Source organism: Neolamprologus multifasciatus, chromosome 22 (genome assembly GCF_963576455.1).
Source record: "Neolamprologus multifasciatus chromosome 22, fNeoMul1.2, whole genome shotgun sequence".
Lineage (NCBI taxonomy): Eukaryota > Metazoa > Chordata > Actinopteri > Cichliformes > Cichlidae > Neolamprologus > Neolamprologus multifasciatus.
In genome coordinates, this window is record NC_140459.1 from 11,500,460 (window position 1) to 11,522,002 (window position 21,543).

The 21,543-nt window shown below is 40.1% G+C and overlaps 1 protein-coding gene across 1 annotated transcript in view; it reads left to right on the forward strand.

The window, feature by feature from the left end:
• Positions 1 to 339: 339 nt before the first annotated feature.
• Positions 340 to 21,543, forward strand: part of angpt1 (angiopoietin 1) — a 60,113-nt gene continuing 38,909 nt past the window's right edge. The window contains exon 1 of the mRNA XM_085148492.1: positions 340 to 1,225. Within this exon, the coding sequence (XP_085004618.1) occupies positions 824 to 1,225 (402 nt within the window). The 5' untranslated portion in view covers positions 340 to 823. The remainder of the gene's footprint in view (positions 1,226 to 21,543) is intronic.

Below are 21,543 nucleotides of genomic sequence, written 5' to 3' on the forward strand. Positions count from 1 at the left end.
TATCCCAAGCACAGGTGACAGGTTCGTAGCACCTGTTATTAGCTGAGCAGGGAGAAAAGAAGAGATAAATTAAATTATTATTATTATTATTTTACACAGGCAAGGGAGCAGGTCAACCACATAAACAGCCTGAAAGCTGATCCCCACAGTCTAAGCATGTCCTCTGTGCCGAGGTCTCATTCTGCCAGAATCACTCACACACACACACACACACACACACACACACACACACACACACACACACACACACACACACACACACGTCCATGCACAGAGTCACATTCCTCTGCAGGCTCTGCGAGGGGCAGGCGCAGAGTGTGCTGGAAGCTTGGAACTGCTCTTCAGAGTGAGCGTCTCCCTCTCTCTCCCTCCCTCTCTCTCTCTCACTCTCTACCCCCAGTCGTTAAGTTTGCGAGCAGAGGAGGAAAGAACGGCAGAGAGACCAGGGGAGGTCTGACGACACTATCCCAGCATACCCAGCACCTACTTTAAATGCACACTCTGATAAACGCAGGCAGGCTCTGATTTACTGGAGGAACACCCAGAAATATAGCCAAGCTGTCACACTCCAAGACATGTGTGCAACTTTCCCTGCCAGGACAAAAGCTTAAGAGGAGGTTTGGAAACATACATGTGTGTCCCGTCCATGGCAAAAAAGTCTGCATGAACTCTGACTGGTGGAGGTCCAACTTAAGGATGGAGGATACATGTTTCAGGCTAACGTTTTCTGATTCAGCACTTAAGAGAACATCTAGTAAAGCATAGAAGGAGAAACAAGAGACACAAGAAATTTAATCACCCTCAACAGCGCTTCCAGGCTGATATGATGCTGTGGTACCACTACAGTCGTCACCTGCTGTCGCTGGCGGCGCTTCTGGTGATTGTGAGCTGCGGAGGAGGTGAGCAACGGAGAGGGACGGACGGCAGCAGCAGTAGCAGTAATGGAGGGAGTACTACTAGTAGTAGTAGCAGCAGCAGCAGCAGCAGTAATTCCAATAACAGACGTTTTCATAAGATCCAGCATGGCCAGTGCACCTACACCTTCATCCTACCTGAGGGAGAGGGAGCTGGAGGAGGCTCCTGCAAGGAAGCGAAGGCCAGTAGCTCGCAGTACAACGCCAACTCTCTCCAGAGGGACGCTCCACCACCTGAGCCAGACTTTCCCAGCCAGAAGATCCAGCAGCTGGAGAACGTTATGGAGAATTACACCCAGTGGCTACAGAAGGTAAGGAGGAACTTTAAGTGGAGCATCAGGTGCTAGATCTCTCTTTTCTTTTAAACATGGTCTTGGCTTAACGATAAGCTGAAATAAGAACGCAGTGGAATTTTCCTGTTTTAATCAGAACCACGCTGAAAATCTTAGAATTGCAACTGCATGAGTTTTTTCTTTTGAAGTGGCTGCTGTGTGTTATTTGTTGAGATATTTGTGTCTGCTTGGGTGTGTGGTCTCCCCAGAGCGTCTGTTTGTAGCTTCACTAGATACCTTGTTTTGGTTTGTGGACGAGGCTGTCAGACTAAAACCATGCAGTGTTTGCTGTTTTCATGTAGTCTACACGTAGTTTGTCAAAGTGCTTGTCAGTAGGAGAGTTTATGTGCCTTGGAAAAGTGCAGCTTTCTTTTACCCATATCCCCCCCCAAAGGGTGATGCTGTGTGGCCACTTTCAAAATAAAATTCCAGAGATTACCACACAAAACACTGACAACATCAAAAATGTTAAAATGCACGGCTGTCAACTGGTTGACTTACACCTCATAACTCCTTCAGTTGTTGAGAAAGCAGCCTGGTCTCATAGTGGCATTAATCTTCTTTGCTTCTGAGTCGACAAACAGACTTTTATTAGTTAACAAAATATGTGTTTTTGATAACACACAAAAGAGGACAGACTGGAGTATTTGGTTACATAACTGTGTACATTGACTGCACTGAATTTTCCGTTCTGGATGTCACACAGCTGTCCGGTTTTCACGCACAGACATCTCGTACTGCTGCGTCTCTGTCTAACACATCTCTGTTTTCCTGACGTCTTCCTACTTTTCTCTGTGTTAACCGCAAAATTCCAAAAATGCTCATACAGCAAAGGTAGCTATATGTCAGTCACCCTCTGCTCTCCAGTGGGCTGTCTCTTTAATGGCAGGAAGTCAGAGGGAGCCCCAAGAGACTCAAAGAGGAGGAAAAGACAAGGAAGGAGAATACTGTCTTTATTTTTGTTCAAGTGTGAGTTTAGCCTGAAAATCCAGATTCATATAAAAGACGTTTTATGTGAATATTTTTATTGGAATAATTTATTGGTTAAATAACTGCTAAATTAAATCATTTTAAAGGGAATTTGAAGATCTGCGAGGTGCTATGTTCAAATATGGTTCTTGTGTGATGTTAATAAGACGCGAATTCTGAAGCCATATCTGATATTGCTTGGCAGGCACTCTGCTTTTTCAGGCTTTGAGACTTTGTGTCTCTGAAAAGCCCAAGACCGTCTCTCTGAAATGAATACACGATTCAAACAAACAAACTTCCAAATTTGGCATCACAGGATCTCCTGCTCCTGCTCTTTCTACAGTGTTGTTGCTCCCAAATAAGATTAACATGTCCAATCTGCCATCAACACCTAAAAGCTGATGGCTTATTTTATTTTCCGCAGTTTGTAAGTCAAACACGCGCACAGCTAACAACTGATGGATTTCATGGATCACAGTGTAACGGGGAATTTATCAAGCTGAATTTCGCCGATTAATCTGTTTGTACGCAATGAACATGTCCTTCGAAAGCTCTCAGAGCTACGCTGCGTCTGCTTTTCGTTTTCTCACAGAAAGTAATTTTCACTCCACGAGTTGGAGGAAATAGTCATTTCTCATCAATTAACTAGGCAGTGGCAGCGGTCTGCTAGAGCGAGATGTTGACTGAGTTCGTAATTAAGGGAGGTAGTGTTTGGGGGCTACTCCAACCTCCAGCAAATTCAGAATATCTTAGGAAACTACAGAACTTAGAAATGCGTCTCAAACCAACTTGGGTATAGCACAAGAGGGATTTTGTCACTATTACTGACTTTATCTACATTTAGCATTCTGTGTGTCACAGTTGTTTATGTAGAGTCACCATTAAAGGGAGGAAAAATGAGAAAAGACTTTTAGTAGTCAAACGTCTGAAAACTTGTGTATGTGTTTCTGTCTGTGTCTTAAGTGCAGAGAAAGGCCATGGTTTATAATAATACCAGCTCTATCTTTGCTCAGTGAACCTCATCCGTCTATGACAGTACAAGGGACCCTGTGAAAACACAACGGCAGCATTCGTGCACTGAAGGTTTGACTAATGGGACCTCTAGAATAACTTTCTCCTCAGATGTAAGGAAGGGAGCACCACTACTGCCATTGTGCTTCTCTCCTGACACCTAGGAGTTTATCGTGCAGGACCAAAGACAATCTTATCATGAATTTTCTGATGTATCTTCTAAATACTGTAAATTTAAATACAAAAGCAGAAAAAACAAGTAGGTATATCAGAAATAAAGAGGAATTACCTCTTGGTCATTGCATAAGGGAAGTTTAAACACACAGTGGTAATTCACGCTAATTGCACTACATGAGGGGATAACATCAGGATGCAGTTAACATTTTTCATTGGACAGAAGATTAAGCGTCTCAGTCGGTCTATCTATCTTAATCACGCCGGTCTTTTTACTGCTTGTCTGAAAGAAAGCTCGCCCTGATGTTGCTCCAACCAGCCCTGATGAAAGAGACGGACAGAGAAGATTATTATAGATAGCAACCCTGCGCCTGTGCTTTCAGTCCAGTGTGTGGGGTAGACAGTTAAGAGTGATGTAGCAAACAGCTGTTGGGGAAGTGTTTTAAGCCTGAGATCTTACCTTTGTCAACCCAGGGTAAAGTATATGGACCCTGATAACATTCCTAACCAGTCAAAGGTGGCTCGTGTTTGCTCAAGGATTACTTCTTTTTCCTGTCTGCAAGGTGAAGAGCCACGGATAAGCTTTCTTACCAGAATTTCACAGAATTATATGTCATAAAAGGAACACACGGGAAGAAAAACCCCACAAAAAACAAGAAATGGAGAGAAAATAAAAGACAACAGGTAGGTGACTGAGTTTGGTATGCAAATGTGTTTTTATTTTTGACACATTTATCTATAATACTTTTATTTTCTGTCCTTACCAAATATATTGTCCACAGTGATATTAATTATTCACTGATTTGTACTTTAATGGGGTTTATATTGGGCAATAGCTAAAAATGTAAAAAAAAAAAATAGAAACACCCTTTAGTGATGTTACGAGTGTTGATGTTGCATAGTCTGTCCACCTGAGGGCGCTCTGCAACTTGTTGGAAACAGGTTTTTGCCAACAAGGAAGAACCAAACATAAGTATAGATCGGTATTAAAAATCCTTTATCAGACAGGCTGTAAAACTGGGACAGTATATCAGACATTTCACAGGATTCAATTCCCACAATGCACCTGCTGCAGCAACTCACCTATCTGTTACAAACCAGCCAATCAGTACAAAACAGAGTGATACAGAATACTGAAGCTAACAAAATGCTAAAATACATACTCAATATGCAGCAGGAAGGTAAAGTACAAGTTTTTTCGAATTTTCTCCATATCTCATAAACAGGTGTTTTTGCTATTTAGAGTTAGTTCCTTGCTAGAATGTAATACGGTTACAGCTTAGAAGAGATTTTGTTATCTTATGCTGGCAAGTCAGCTTTATTTATTTATTTCAAACATATGTCACCTTTGGTAGACGTCAAAGTGCATAAAAAAATCGTCCATTTTCAATCCAAATCCAGTGTATGCCTGTAAAATTCCACAATGAAACTTTGAATATATATAAATCTCAACCACAGTGTCTCACAAACATCAAACATAATCATTTAGCATCAAACCGCAGCCAGCTAACGTTTCCATTTCTGAAGCTTTTATAACATAAACTGTCTGGTCAATGCAGCAAACCTTATTTTTGAAATACCTAGGTATGAGTTGATCTTCTTGGGATTTAAAATATCTCGTGCTTATAACTTTGTGCAATTTAGGGCACAAAAAGGATTCCCAGTGTCATCTCTCCATAAGGTCTCCTACCGTTTATGTGCATATACAGGCCGTAATGTTCTAAAAACCTCCTATTAAAATGTTTTCTTCAAGCAGACTGTCCCAAAATCTTAATGCTATCGGAACAACAGGACAATTTCACCTCGACTAAATATTAGCAGCCGTCATGGAATAAAGAAGCCAGAAGATTGCAAATGTAACCAGGAGCCAGATTTAAATGTGCACTTATTGCATAAAATGAGTTTTGTTGGTGGTGGAAACATTTTTAAAAGCTACATTTTATCAGCATCTACTTTTGAATTGTGTTTGGAGGTTTCCCCCCCCTTTTTTTGGTTGTTCGATAGAGTGTGGATACAGGCAAGTTTTCATAACTGATATACAAACTGAAATGACCAAAGATGTTGACTGAGCTAATAAGATTTTGATGTTCGACAATTTCCAATATTTAGTGTTGCGACATACTTTGATCAATACCAGAACTCAGCTTTATTGACATGTAAAAAGATGAAACTGGTGTTTTTTACTGCACTTTAACAACAGATGGTGTTCTTTGGTGCACTGAAGTGTAACAAGATCTTCTCATTTCCCCCTCTTGTGGAAACTGCAGAAAGTTTCTGGAGAAGCCTTTGCCAAACTAAGCTGTTGAACATGGAGGGGAAATGACCAGCCTGGGTGTCTTATCCCTGTGAAATTCCCATCTTTCTGCCTCTTGACGAACTTGACTGCGTTGCATAAACAGTGCTTTAGAGGATATACCAACATGTGGGCAGCAGCTTGTTTCCCTTCCATATTGGGAGTTCATTTGAGAAAGAGTGAATATGTTTCTCTACTTAATGCTGTCAGAAGGCCACACAGTGTGCCTGGGGATCCAAGGGGTAACCTATCTATTTTAGTAGGGACTTCCTCTAAAAGAGTTTATTTTCACTCGTAATGTTGTCCAAAGCTAACAATCGGATGATACATAAAGACGGGCAAATTCTCCAAGGAATAAAAAATCTTGTCCTTCTGGACCTCTAAACTTGCAAAAAGGAAACCATAGAAGGGTGCTCCAATAACAGCTTCCAGAAGGGTTTTCTTGGTTGCACTTGTGCTTTGACTGTAAGTGAAAAGGAAAGAGAACTTTCTGCTTCTGCGTGTCGTGGGAGCAGGGAAAAACATTACAACAATGCTGCAGTATTTCCACACGGACATGAAAATGGGGTTCAACACTGTTAATGTTTCTGATTCTCAGGGAAAGGGGGCATTTAGCAGTTTTGTCATGCTCAATAAGCCGTACTGCTTTGTTTTCAGACTCACCCGTTTTTTCCAGAGGTCGTATTTCAATTAACCGGTGGCTGCGAACATGATGGCAGCTTTGATACTGGCCAGGCAGGTATTGTACACCTATGTCTCTTTAAAGTCAAATGAATGAAGCAGTACATTTCTAGGTAATGTGACAGTCCATTTTGAATTTGTCTAGCTTCCTTTAGTGCAGCGATACAAAGTTACCATTTGGTTTCTTTTTCCATCATTCATTTTAGTGAATTACTCTCAGGTGGGTACTTTATTGAGGATTTATTTTGCTTTAATTACAAGGTTATACATTTGGCTAAATGCTTGCAGGATTTATGACATCCCCACTGAAAACACTGTAGCTCTAGCTTGTAGCTTGGCACCCACTCGTGCATCTGTAAAATAAATTGAGAGTTTCCTCTTATAGGCTCATGTTTCCGTGCACTCTCACTCTTCTAATGGTGCTAATTTTTCTTCATTTGGTCGTTAGAGGTATTACGAATGTAGGTACTCTTGTGATTTGGCCACTTGGACACAGTGAAAAAAGTCACACACATATGCTATACCGTATTATTACTTTTAATCATCATTAAAAAAAAATTTGGAGGTAGTCTGAAGTCTAGCCCCAGGCCATCCGATTGATGAGAGGTTGTATTCAGATTCCTTTTAGCTCTAATCTGGTCACCACCAACTTCAGAGGGACATATCTGACTTTTCAGCTGCTAAACGCTCCATTATGTTCACCTTTGCTAACTTTGCAAGTCTGCTTTTTAGTTGACATTAAGAACAAAGTGGTTTAACTAGAGCTTTTTTTTTTTTTTTACTTAAACAGCAGTTTGCCAGGACCAGAAGAGTCATAAGAGAAACAAACCAAACAATGAAGCAATTTCAGCACTGAGACTGTGAAATAGTCTCCAACTCCAACTTTGTTTAGCTGACTCTTTAAGAAACGGTTAAAAACATTTTAGTTTAGTTTTGTTGAGATTCTTATGGATAGTACCTGTTTTTAGTTAGCTGTTTTCCTTAATTCCTATATTTTATTTTTTGGATTGCTCTGTGAAGATATATCTGTAAAAAGCACTTTAGAAATAAACTTTACTTCCTTACTTATTTATATCTCAACACTTGTAAAAGCTCTGGGAAATTATTTAGAGTTAATAACACCAAGCCTTTATCTAAACAAAGAGGGAGAGCGCCATTATATATAATACAGCAATGAAAAAGCTTTACCCTGTGATTGCTTTATTTACCATACTAATGCACTCTGCTTGCTTACTTGCCCGATAACAAATTCTGGTTTTGGAAAAGAGCTTTGACACATATGTGGTCATCTGTCCATCCACCCGTTCAACTTAGGGTGAAAGGTGCTGGAGCCTATCCCAGCTGTCATGGGGCAAGATGTGGGGTACAACCTGGAAAGGTTGACAGACCATCACAGAGCCATTGTTTATACAGCAATACATATTATAGCAGCTTTAAGGTAAGTGTATGTGTATAGGTTTTATTCTAGTGTGGAATTTAAATATTTTCTAATAAAATTGCTCAAATAAGAGGTTTTTTGTTTTTTTGCCTTCCCAACAGAACAACCATACATAATATTATTCTGGGCAGACAAGTGAAAGCCATTAGTACTAGAGTGGAAGTTGTTGTCAGAAGAGTTGCCAAAAGCAAAAAGGTTCTTGTCTGCATCTTTGCCACTGCTAAGGTTGAGTGATTATGAGCCAAATATGAGATAATAACAACTTAGATAGAGTGGAACATTAGACATTATGGTCGATGTAAGTGCACAGTTAGTAATGTAATGTGCTGTTATTTTAGCCTGCAGCAAATCACGAGTGTGTTTAAACTTCTTTGGTCGCAGAGCTGCCTGTTATCTTTTTTGTATTTTTGTTTTATAATGACTCTTGATAAACAGAGCAGATGATAAAATTACTCACCCATATCTGCTATTTGTTTTCCTCCAGATTTCGGTTCATGCAGGTCGTACGCTGTAAATCAAAGTTTGATTAAGGTCAAAGGAACTGATATGGCATTAAAAACAAAGCTCTGTTTGGATATTTGATATTTGAGCTGTTTGCAGAGAATACCCCAAGACGTCTAACTCGGTTTGAATTTGCAGTAATCTGTCAGATCCTTTCTTTTTTTTCCCCCAACTGGTTTGTTTCCAGGAAAAGATAACTGATAAAATATCAATTTCTTGTATTGCTGATTCTGGCAATGTGCCGCAGAATGAAAAATGAGGATACGCTGTGAATTTGAATGCTCTCGCTACATGCTTCAGTTTGTGTTCATCCAATTTGGAAGTTCACTCTAAGTTGTGTTGTTTGATCTTCGTTTATGATAATTTTCAATCCCATAGATATTTCTGTGAAGTGGAGGAAAAATTCCTGAAGCCGCCTTAGATGCTGCCTTTGAGGCCGGCTCTCCCTCCAGTGTCTCTTTGACTCTCCCTGACAGATGTTGCATTCTGAGTGGATGTCTTTGTTTGTCAGCGCTGGGGAGCCTTCCAGAGGTTCCAGAGGGCAGCGCCGTTTCACCCTGCTTGGAGTCAGCCCTGCAGATTATGTGTTTCTCGGATTCTAAAGCGAAGAAACACAAGAATCAAGGTCAGATGCTCCAAAATGAGGAGAAAAGGCCGTAGAGTGAGGCCAAGTTGTAGAAAACTGTTGACAGGAAGCGCATAACGGTGAAAAGAAGACAGAAGAAGATTGGGACAGACTCGGGATAGTAGGAAAGAAAACATAAACAGCTTCATTCCCTCGCAGTGTAGCCTACATAGATCTTCAAATGAGTAATGGTTGTCTCCATTGTTTTTGTTGCGTTCTTATGGTGGTAGGATGTGAGCCACTTGTTCTTAAGCCCTTCGTGTCACATCTGAGCATTACTTCACGTATTTATTTAATCGTTTATTGTCTTGTGGTGCGAGTGAGGGAGGCAAGCTGGTCTGTGAGTATTGTGCAATGTATTGAATTACATCTTCAGACCAACACATCTTGATGGAATTCAGTCTGGAGCAATTCAGAAGGGCAGGCTGTTTATAACCTGCCTCTGTTTTCTTTGGGCGCTTTGGGCACATGAAGTGAGTCGGGTCTCGGTTTATCGCTTTAAATGCTGTGATTGGTGTGACACTTCGTTCAGCCTGCTAGTGGCAATACGCACATGCACGAAAAGATATAGACGCACATGCAGACACATTTGCACCCACAAATCTTAATATTTGCTTTGAAAGCAAAGACACTCGTAACCCTGTACAGAGTTGTGTTTGCGTTAGCGGGGACCTGAGCCAGACTTCTCATATTTCACAGAATACCACAGCTGGAGCTGGCACACTCACTGCAGACGTGTAGAGGAAAGTCAGTAAAGTGGGTTACCCTGTGACATTTCTTATGTTCCCTGCTGTTAAACAATAACACCCTCAAAACATCGTACAGTGCAACTCAAGAGTCCTCATAAAATCATTGACTCCGTCGACTGTTTCAGTATGTTTCTTTTCTGTGGTCGTTTTAGCTGTTTGTACTTTCGGTCACGCTGCTATCAGAGCTGTCGATTAGCTGATAAGGAACACCTGCTGCACGACAGAATTTGGTGATGAATTGCACCAAGTATGCAATTCACACGCCTAAAACGCATAATTCGTTTGTTTTTAAAACACAAAATAAGTACACACAATCTAAGTATTCAATCAAGTACGGTAACGAGAGGCTCTAACGAATAATCTTTTAGGCAAGCAAGCTGTGGATTGGATTTTTTCTTTCTAGTAAAGGCTCTAAAAAGTTCAAAATTACATATAAGCAGATACTGATTTAGATTTTCATTAGAACTTGCTTTGTTGCATTACACCAAACGATAGCTAATCACACTCCCACCAAAAAAACCCACCCAAATTGACATGAAAATAGCTCTTTTATATAATTCATAAATTCACTTTAAATGATAAATGTTGTAAAAATCAGTCTATACTTAATTTATCTAGTCCTACATATTTTTTTCTCTGTGCTCACAATGCAAAACCCACTCAAACATGTTGATATATACTCACTGGCCACTACTTCAGTTACGCCTTTGCGAGTTGGACCCTTTTTTGTCTGCAGATTTGTGGACTGCTGCTGCAGATCTCATTTTCCACAACAGCCCAAAGATCTGGTTGCCGTGGAAGCTATTTGAGAGCTGTGAACTCATTGTTATGTTCCAGAAAGCAGTTTGAGATCAGCCATCAGAAGATGAGAACACTGTGCTCATAAAGGGATGGACAAGGTCAGCAACAGTACTCAGATAGGCTGTGGCATTTAAAAGATGCTCAGCTGGTACTAAGAACCTCAAAGTGTATCCCCCACAACATTACACAACCAGCAGTATCACTGATATAATACAGGATGAATCCATGCTTTCATGTTGTTTACACCAAATTCTGACCTTTATAGAAATCTAGGCTCATCAGATTAGGCAACATTTTTACATCTTTTAACTAAATTTAATTAAAACATTTTATGGACCTTCATTTAGGACTGTTTATTATTGCTACATTGTTATTCGAGTGTGCGTTACAGGGAAAAACCTTGTAAAAACACTGCTGTATTTGGTGTCAGCCTGAAGCATCAAGCTGTTTTTGGTTTAGGCAAACAGTTGGCTGTAATGATTAGTACAGGTGGATTTTAGCAGTCAGTGTTGTGATTACTGGTAGAGAAAGCACTTTGCACACATTTAGGGATGGAAAAAATGTTGCGTAACATTTTTCTTCATGTATTTCCCCCCTGCACTAACGGTGCAGTGACAGACTACCTCTAAATTGCGCTGCTGCACGGTGACCTTAACAGGAACTAACTAAGAAATCTGTTGTTGATTGAAAAGATGGATGTGCTTGTTGGTCTGACTTTACAACGAAAATACAAATGGTTACAAATAGTTCCAGAAGTTTATTTAAGTTGACATGTTTGCTGTGGTTCTGAGGTGGAAAGGTTAATCCTCCAGAGGCTTGGACATGGACGTTAGTAAATCTGCACGCCCGAGTGTGTCACGTTCGTGTCCGTTTCTGCATGCGGGTTTGTGCACGACACTGTTTTATCTGCACAAGCCTGTTTTTTCGCCTGTGTTTGGATGAGATGACCTTGAGCTTAACCGATAGTCTGAGAAGGATCACATGAGATGTTACTTCTCTGGGCATGTGCAATCACATGGTGCAGAAACTGGAACAGAAGCTGACACATGCTGTCAAACAGCACTCACATTATCCATGTAAATGTATACACGGCAGTAATACATGATGTCTAGGATGTCTCGTCTAAGGGCAGGATGAAGATATAACTTTTAACAGTTACAGATTGCAAAAAAGAATGGGTGATGTCACTGTTTTCCTAAAATCTACCTTGTATGGAGTAATTATCATTGTTTGCCATGATATAACTAAGATTCGTGGCTTTCTCATGGTTTTCAGTCCTACAACAGCACCAGACGGAGTTCGGTTCCAAGATTAGATGTTCAAATTTCAGTTTTTCTGAGCGTTGTGGTACTTGTCATGTTGGCTTAACAGTTAAGGTTTAAAGTTCATTCACGTCCTCAGAGATGGCAGCTTTCAAAAAGAAAACAAAGCCTCTTCTCTTTTTTTTCCACAGTGTTATTGCTTTACAGTCCATTTAGTACCTGGAACCTTTAAGCCCTCAAACTAATCACAAAAAATGGATAAGATGTTTTGTTGTTTGAGCATGACCATTTATGTTTAGTTGCACTGGTTGAAATCATTTGATCCATCCTTTGCTTTTGCTTTTGTTTATAGACATGTCTTGAGTGCCGCTGCCTATGAAATTCAAAAACAAACAGAAACTGAACACAGAAACCCAGGGATTAGACAGGTAATGCACACAGTGTGCGCTTCTCTAAATGATCCTTTTCTCTACTTCTGTTTTCTTTAGCAACCTCGCACAACAGAAAAAGATGTGATGTAATTCCAATGACATGCTATGTCAAGAACTTTTCAATGTGTGCACAAATGTACTCGTACTGCAGTTTTTCTATGAAAAACATCAAACACGTGAGCAGCTAATGATCAAGATGCACAAACATGCAACATGTCAACCGAAGCCAAAGATCAAACTGCTCATGAGCTGCACATCGTTGATAAGAGCAGCGTCCACTTCCTTTTAAACATATGTGGTAAACTTCGGGTCAAAGCTGTTTCATGTGTGCATGTTAGCTGGTCTACTTCGGCCTCACTTACTTAGAAGTGCCTCGTGCAGCCACTGACAGTGCGCGTTAGCAACAGTGGAAGTGTGCAAAATGACTGAACAGTAACATAATCTGGACCTGGTGCGATAGTGTCTCTGTGTCTTTGGTATTAAAATCAAAGCGAAGCAAAGATTGTAAGAAAGACACGGAAATGCAAGCACGTGTAGATGTGCAGATATGGGATGGAGGGAGGCAGAAAGAGAAAGTGAAGGAGGCCGTGCTCAGCTCACACTGTGGTGATTAACTATAGGAACGGTTTATAAACTCCGGAGTCTATGCTTAATGGGATGTTGGGATGAAAGATAAACACGAATGTGACATTGAAGGAAACAACCCTTGTCATTAAAGGCTCATTCGTTTTGATTTAAAAAGACGCCCAGCTCGGTAGGTAGTGGGGCTGGCACACAAACTACTGGAACCATTTTTCCCTGAGGTTTTGCCTGACTAGGAGGTTTAACATACAACGCTGTATGTAGTAAGGTTTCTGTCATGGCTGAAATTAAAACAAAACATGCCCCCTTTCATATATTTCTACAACTGTCTGGCAGAGGAATCTCCTGCTGGGATGTTTTGAGGGTATACTGGAATGCTATCTCAAATATTTGGACGTAATAGACTCCTCCATGGGATGGTGGGTTTGCGATCCCTGTGTGCTTAAGTAAAGGGGCAGACTGACATGGCCGGCAGCATAGACACACAAAAAAAGACTTTTTAAAAAGGGTGCATTCCTGTCCAGATGTGTCCCTGAGGAAAGCTTCTCATGTTGGATGACTAAGTGAGCCACAATATCTCAGGACTGTCCCTCGGCTGGTGCTCCCAGTTTAAGACATCTGGATGAATGGTAGCAGGTCCAGCTTTGTTTGCTTATTTGTTTTTCGTTATGCATTCCCATGTCTTGAATGACTGCAAGAACTTCCTCTCCCATAAGGCTAGATAAGCAAAATTAATTGGAGTAATTTTTGGACCATTTTGACATTAGATAGCACCAATGTAACTGGAGTATTTATGAAAATATACATTCATATGCACACTTTCCTTCACTGTATTTGTTTACATTTGTCATTGAAAGAAACCATACTTTGTCTCTAATAGCGACTGTTACATCTGCTTGACTTAGGAATCATACATTAAATGTTGTCTTGAACCACCCCTCGTTTTTTTAGGTACAGTGATTTATTGAATCATGTCCATCATGCAGTAAATAAAGGCTCTTAGGCAAAAAAGAATTCCCATGTTAGAACTGTCTTACGCATGTAATTTCTTTAAGTACTCTGCAGGAGTAACTCCCCAGTTGTCTATCAAGGTGATCCCATACTGCTTCAATCATGGTGAGGTTTGGGCTCTGAGAAAGTCAGTACATGACTGATGGTGTTCTTTTGTCTTTCTTCTTGTCTTTTTTCTCTACTCTGGGATGCTTTTACTGAATTGGCATCAGATGCTTTCCAGATGGAATTGCATCATGAATCAAAATCTGCTGATACTTGTCTGTGTGCATAATTCCATTCTCTTTGACAATATCCTCACACCACTGGCTGAAATGCAGCTCTAAACCATTTCAGACCCATTCTACAGAAGGCTGTAGATACTCACTGTTATACCTCTCTCCTGATCTTCGCAAGACTGGTTGCCATTGATTTTCAGTGGGGACTGGTTTTTGTGTAATTTCAGTTTTTAGTTAATTTGGCATACCTCAGCATTTTCTTCCTTAAGAATGGCTTCTTGATAGCAACCCTTCCACTGATGCCATTTCTGATGAGGCTTCGAACAATAAATAGATCAACTGATCTGAACTTGTCAAGTGTCCTCAACTTTTTTAAGGACACACTACACACCATGCTCAGATACGCCAAGTTTTCGGCTAATAGCTTTTTGGGAATTGCCTTGTTGGTGCAAAAATACTATTATATTGCTGTCAAGCAGTGCTATCTTGGCATTGTTCATAGATTCAGCTAAAGAAATGAGAAGAAAATGTGTTTTTGCGACAGACTGCCAGTAGCAAAGGACCTAAAGATACAATTTTAAATCTCTAATAATAACAATAATAAAAGCTTGTTCCTACCGTAGATTTTATGAGATGGGCTTGTTCTCTCGGTTTTATAGGAGTTGTAGCTTGTAGATATTATGATATTTTTATGTTTCTTGTCTAACACTTTGCAGTGATTTGAGTTATGTGTAGTTTCACTGGAATTTAGTCCTAAAGAAGCACCGAGCAGAGCAACTCTGAAAATTCATTTCCAGAATAAATTTCCCTCATGAAAACAAGCAGTGTCTGTATAACCGTATCAAAATCAGTAAATGAAAACCAAACATTGCTCTTGGATGTTCTCACACAAGTGCCACAAAACTCAAGTTCAAGGTTTTAAAATGTCTGCCTCTCTATTTTATGTCAAAAGACCGTGTTTGTCCATCTGTGCTTTTCCTAACACAGTGCCAACATTGCAATTTTTATATCTCAATCTCTCATTCTGACAAATAAAAGACTTTCTTTGTCGTATATTCTAGTAGTTTATCACTGAATGTGTTATAGACACTGTCAGACTTTGATTTAAAAGGTCCTTCCAAGTTTGACCATTCACGTAAGAGAAAGCATAACACAGATTACACAAAATTTATGTCTCAAAGCAACTGACAAAAAAACAGACTAAAAGCAACAAGAGCAACACAAGCAGGTTTTCTTCTTTCTTGGGTTTTAATGTTTTCGCAAATTTAACATAATCAAAAGAAGTATTAAATCTAAATTTGACTCGGGTTTGTGTTTCGAAATCGTGATTAAGAGCATCAGAATTTTACCCAGACCTTGTTGAAAATCAAGCCTCATTTCAATTGAAGCATTTAAATTATCTACACAGAGATCTCATCAGTTGTTTGGGGAAAAAATCCCCACATCAAAAGGTATTATGTATATTCCCCCTTCTGTGTTTGTGATTTATTTGAATGGTTAACACTGAGTAATGATATGCAAAGTCGTATAGTTTAAGAATATCTGACAAAATGTGGAAAATATGAACTTCAATTTGGCTTAAAACTTTTGCACTCTGGTTAGAAGTTCTGATTTGTTTTTCCTAAGAAATATCACCCAGCCTTGAATATACCAGCCCGAAAATCTCACTTTCTTTTATTGGCTGCCCTGTTGACAAACCATCATGACAGTAAACCTTTGAAGGTTGAAAAATGGTGTGCGTCTGAACCTGCCAAGCAATTTTGGGTACTTCAAACTACGCACTATAATTGACCTAATCATTTATAAAGAGCTTGGTTTACTTAAAGTTGTGTACACATGTTTCATTATGTCCTTGGAAATACAAAACCACAACAAGATTAGCATCAATACTGTCTTGATAGGTTGACAAACGGGAAGAAAACAAGCAAGAAAGATATAAAGGGGGAAGAAAAGGCAGTGTTGGATCAAGCAGGTGCTGGCAGGCACTTGGTTGTTTTTCAGATGGCCAAATTCACACAGATCAAGAGAGCTGAGAGAGGGTTTGGACAACCCAATTCATTGCGCACTCCTATTCCTATTCTAAATTATCCGCCATCAGCATGTTTACTTGCTTTCTTGTATTGCTTACAGACCTTCTCCAATGTAGTGGCGTGACTTTCACAAAGAATACATTCTGTGGGAACTACCTCCTTGCAGGAAGTCTATACTGACCTATAAAATCCTTCTGCACCAAGGGCACTTCCACAGTTTTTGAAATGGGAAGTCCCCCTGCCTCTCTTTTTAAGCTTTCTACTTTATAATCTGTGGAGTAGAAACTATAATGCCTTGATCGATGATCAATATTCCAGGTGAGGGAATACCAGAAAGTTGATTCTGTAGTCTGGATGGAGCATTTTCAGTCGAAGAAGCATTTCATCCCTAATCCAAGTGATTTCTTCAGTCTCGACTCACTGCAAGTTTCCCCAACCTTACTTGTGCTTCGTTTAGGTACTTGAGTGTATGCACTCAAGGTGCCAACCAATGCAGCAATACTCTAGAGGTTCTGCTGTTAATATCCATGTTAACAGCAGTCCCAGTCTTCTGCTTTTTGTGTAAGACATATGCCTTGAAAGGTGCCTTATTCATCAACTATAGAGGTTCACACACAGTGCTCAAGAGCTGTCTACCATATTGAACATGATAGAATCACCAGTCTTGAAGGAAAAATGCATATTCCCTGATGGATTATCGAGAGGTTTCTGGTGGTTGCTGGCTGTCATTGAGCGAAATCAGTCACAAAGAGGATGTGGTGCAAAAAAATCTCCTTTTGGTTATTTTGGTTGTTAACAGATTGCTTAGTTGCCAGTAGTTTGCATGTAAGATGATACCTTGTCTGCCAACACTCTAACTGTGCTAACTAACTGTACACTGAGAAAAAGTGAAACATGAAAATTGCAACACAAACCCGACTTAGTACATGCTTGCCTGTAAAGTGAAAGTTGTGCGTCAGCACTGCAATTTGCATGATTCAAATGACGTGGTGTTTACTTTCAAGGCAAATGGTTTCCATTTCTTGCACAGTTTCACAAATGTTCAACTAGTGGTCAGCAAGTATTCGTAGAAAAGTCAGCATATTCAGTTTGAAATACCGGTGTCTGTAGCAACCTGCTAGTGACTATATCAAGGAGGTTTCATTGGGATATAAACGGGAAGTATTTTCTCTCAATATTAAAAATTCCTACGGGGGTCACTGACCAATCTATAGGCCTGTGTGACTGTTGCTTCTGGAATGAATATCAGAATGACTGCATCAACCACCAGCAATCACCAACTGGTCAGAATACCCATTGACTTGACTGGTTGTTGCAATATGATATCTCTCATCCTGTCTGACTGAAGCCTTATTCACTTGATCCAATGTTGCAACACGTTCAAAATGGCAGACAAGTTGACATCACATAGTTAGCAGGTACGTGACTGCAAGACCTAAATAGTCTGTGTGAGCCAGAGCGGAGGGAGTGACACAGTTAATGACTCAGTTAGTGACTCGCTACACCAACGCAAGTACGAACCACACAAGCAACAGGTAGAAACGTCCAGTTCTCTGCAAGCAAAAAACTTTGATTCAAAAAGTTAATAAGATTTACTATATACCCCAAGCATTTGTTCAGTAAACATGACAACTCCTCTTATGCAATGGATGGGTTTGTGAGGTTGCAGCTAGCTGATACGTCTGTCTGGAAGTAGATGAGTGAGCACTCTGATCTGATGAAACTGTCTACTTTGACATGCCGGGCCTCTGTTTGTTTCTTATTTATTTTATGTCAGTCTTTCTCACATGACATCCTGTTAGAGGACAAAAAAATGTGGCAGCAATTGAGTAAATCTCTGGATGCTGGCCACTGGAGCAAAGGTCACAGAGATCTGCTACGAGTTCAGTCTGAGTTGTTACTCATCTAATCTTGACAGACTTTAAGACAGCGGTCCTAAAACCATTTAAAGGTGGCTTTGAAAACAAACAATCGAGTGACCCAGTTTTTAAGATATGGCAGAAGTTTCCCCTATTTTATACAGCTGCAGAAAGTGGCCTGCAGTAAGTCAGGGTAGCACCTTCTAAAGCCCTACTAGAGTGAATTATAGACCCGGATTTTAAAGAGTGGTGTCAAATTCACCTTCCGCTGTCAGTGAACGATAAGAGAGCATAAGTGGAGCCTATTTGCTGGCTTTGGGTCTAAGGCCTGTGATACATTGGGGGGCCGGGGGGGGGGGGGGGGGGGGGCTGATGCAGGGGGTAGATCATGGTAAGTAATAACCCCTATCCTCTCTGTTAAAGTGGCCTGCAATGCATCCAGGCATGAGTGAAAGGGATGTATCCCAGAAGCCAGGCTGCCCCAGTAACACCATTACCATCACCTCCCTGCATGCGCAAAGAGCTGGAGATAAGCAGAGATGTGACAAAGTTCCACTGGAAAGTATTTTAAAAAGTCCAGGCCTGCAGTTTTCTTACTTTCACAGTGTCTCTTTGCACTGCTACTGCAATTGTTTAGAAGAAGATCAGAAGTTCTTTTAAATAGTAATCGTAACAGAGAGTATCATTTAAAGGGATTATCCTGTGCCTGGCTCTCAAGCATTGGTATTTCAGTAGATCTGCCATAATTATTTGCAGGATCCGTATGTTGGATGTCTGACATGATGCCATTCCAACCTTTTTGCGTGTTATGCTTGGTATGAAAATGTGCTTGCTCAGCAACAGTTGCTTTTAAAGTCTCTATCCTGTCATTTACATTCTAAAGGGCTCAAAACAGCCTGTTTGGTGATTAACATCCAGTTGTGCCTCATAAACTGTTTACTCTGACCAGTCTGTGCACGCAAAGGGTACAGGGTGCACTTAAGGCACTGAAGGATGAATGTCATGGAGCGGAGCATAATTAGTAAAGTCACAGGCAAGCCACATGAAGTCAGCTTGTGCCAAACACACCACCATAAAACCTTAATACTTCTGTAAAGTAGCACTTAGGAAAACATAAACTTGTGTTTATGAGACTCTCACTTAGCAAACAATGATTATCTTAAAAGAGATGATAGATTTAGCCATTTCTTGAAGAAATTAAGAAGGCTCTAATAGTATTAAACTATTAGAAATTAGAAGTTACTTAAGGTCATAGTTATGAAAGTGGACTAATTAGTTTTGGTGAGTGACAAATATGCTCTACTAACCTTTTTGACCTGAGATGACCTGTACCTTAATGTGGCTAACAAGTTTGTCTATAGTCTGCCTATGTTACTGTTATAAGGGGTACATACCTTTAAGTAATATTTTTCACTTGAAAGTATACAAAACTTTAAAGGCCCCTGCTAATATAATCACTTTAATGTTAATATGGTTTCTTTAGATCACTGTGTATATCAGATCTTAGGCCCCACTCATAAAGGCACAGAGACCAGTTGATGACCATCTTGCAACCACTGGTTGTGAGGGTAAAATGAGTATCAGCTAAATGGTTGGTGAGTGGTTGGTGGCAGTTCCTTTGAAACCAGTTGCTAAGCCTCATTCACACAGGCTGACTGACCAATCAGTGACCCTTCTGCCAATCACCAGCTACTAGGGAGAAGTGCAGGAAGATGCTGAGTGGTTGATGGAGGAAGTTGATAAAAAGGTATAGGATGCTGCACCAAAAACGTCCTTGCAATTGACTTGGTTGCTGGCTGGTTTTCGTGTTCACCAGTAGTTTGCTTGGAAGATGCCAACTTGTCTGCAAACACTCACAAAGTACTCGTCAAGCAGTAGTGAGAGAAGTGCAAACAAACTGAAAAAAGTGACCGTTATCTTCAAAGTAAAAGTTGGACCTTTTGGAATGTGTTGGTTACAGTGGTGAGGCACAGCTTTGACTTTGAAGGCAAACGGTCACCAGTTTTACTTACACTTTTTCAAATTTCACTGTCATTTGGAGAGTAAATGCTAAGCACCTTCTTCGTGATTGATTTCATCCAGTGAAGGCCAGCAACTTCGAGCAACTACTTACCAACTCATCAGGGAATACATATTTTTCCCTAGTAAACGGTAGTTGCATGGAATCACTTTTTAGGCCTTTGTGACTAATCATCACTACTAAATGAACATTTAAAACAGCAATAAGCACTGAGTGAAGGCTTAAACCAAATTATTTGTGCTGAATATTATTTTTTTTTAATTCCCTGTTTTTTTTTTTCTATCTTAGCAGAATAAAACCTTTGCATTTTCGTTATACACCCATTTTTCACTATCCCAATCCTCCTGCTGAGTGACACAAATTCAGCTCTGGCAGTGGAAAAAACTATTTGCTTTTATTGCCGACAATAGTTTCTGCTGGTAGTCAGTAACAGAAAAAACACTGCATTTAACTGGAGTCGAGGTTAGAAACCATCTAAATAGCCCAACACCCACATAGACCTATTTTACAGCTTCCAAAGTGGTGATTTTACATGAATGGGCGTGTTTATATAATCTCTTTTCTCCTTGGTACTTTCCACTTATGACCCTCGCAAGGTCCAGCCATGATTCAGCCACACTGAGACAAACCGTGAAGTGATAGCTGAGCTTAGGTTTCTGTCATTTGTCTCTTCAATACCCTTTTTTTTTCGAGATGACTTAAGCTGTGCCAAACCTCTCACTGCCCTGAGACTCGGGGTCTATGATTGTATGAAATCATCACACGAACCATAGAGTTCCAGATTTACCGATCACCTTTTCACAGTCGTAGTCTGTGGTTCATTATCAGCCAGAATAATCCATCATTATTAGACCTTTGCAAATTCCAGACTCCTTGTTTTCTTTCCATGTCTTGACGCCAGACCATTGGAGGTTATATGAAAAGTGACACTTATATCAGTCTTGTGTAGTTCACAGCTAGATGAAGCCATATTATGTCTGAAATCCAGCCTGCAAAAATGTTTAATTTTACTTCTATATTGTCGCCAACAGAGGATATTGCATTGTACGCTTAATTCAACTTGGCAGAGCCACACCAATGGCTGAGAACTGGCAATGTCTGCTGAAGAGCAACAGGGATCCGCCTCGGTTCTCTTTTATTATCCATCAGTCTTGGATTGATTAAAATATTGCAGTTCATTTATTTGCTATGAAAGCAAAAAAGTCTATTTTTTTTTTATCTGCATACAAATCATTTACTGGAAATAGTTGCAGGATAAATGTTTTCTATTGAATTATACAAACAGATAAAAAAGATATTTCTGTCACTTCTGAAAACGTTATGCCCACCAATATAAACTGTATGTGACGTATGTGCATTGTAGCATGTAGCATAATTTCTCCTTGTTTGTATTTGACAGATTTTTAGCCAAGTGCGTAGATTTTAGCCAGTTGTGCGTGGCCGCAGTTGGACACAAGTTTCTTGATGGATTTCTGGCTACCTGCTATTATTCCCATACCCTGTATCCATACCTTTATAGTCTTCACTGTTTAAAAAACCAAAAGGAAAACATGAAATGTCCTGATTATAACAGAATTCAGAGTTTATAGTTAATCCAGGTGATCTATGTGATTAATCTATAGGAGGACCTAAACCTTTACCG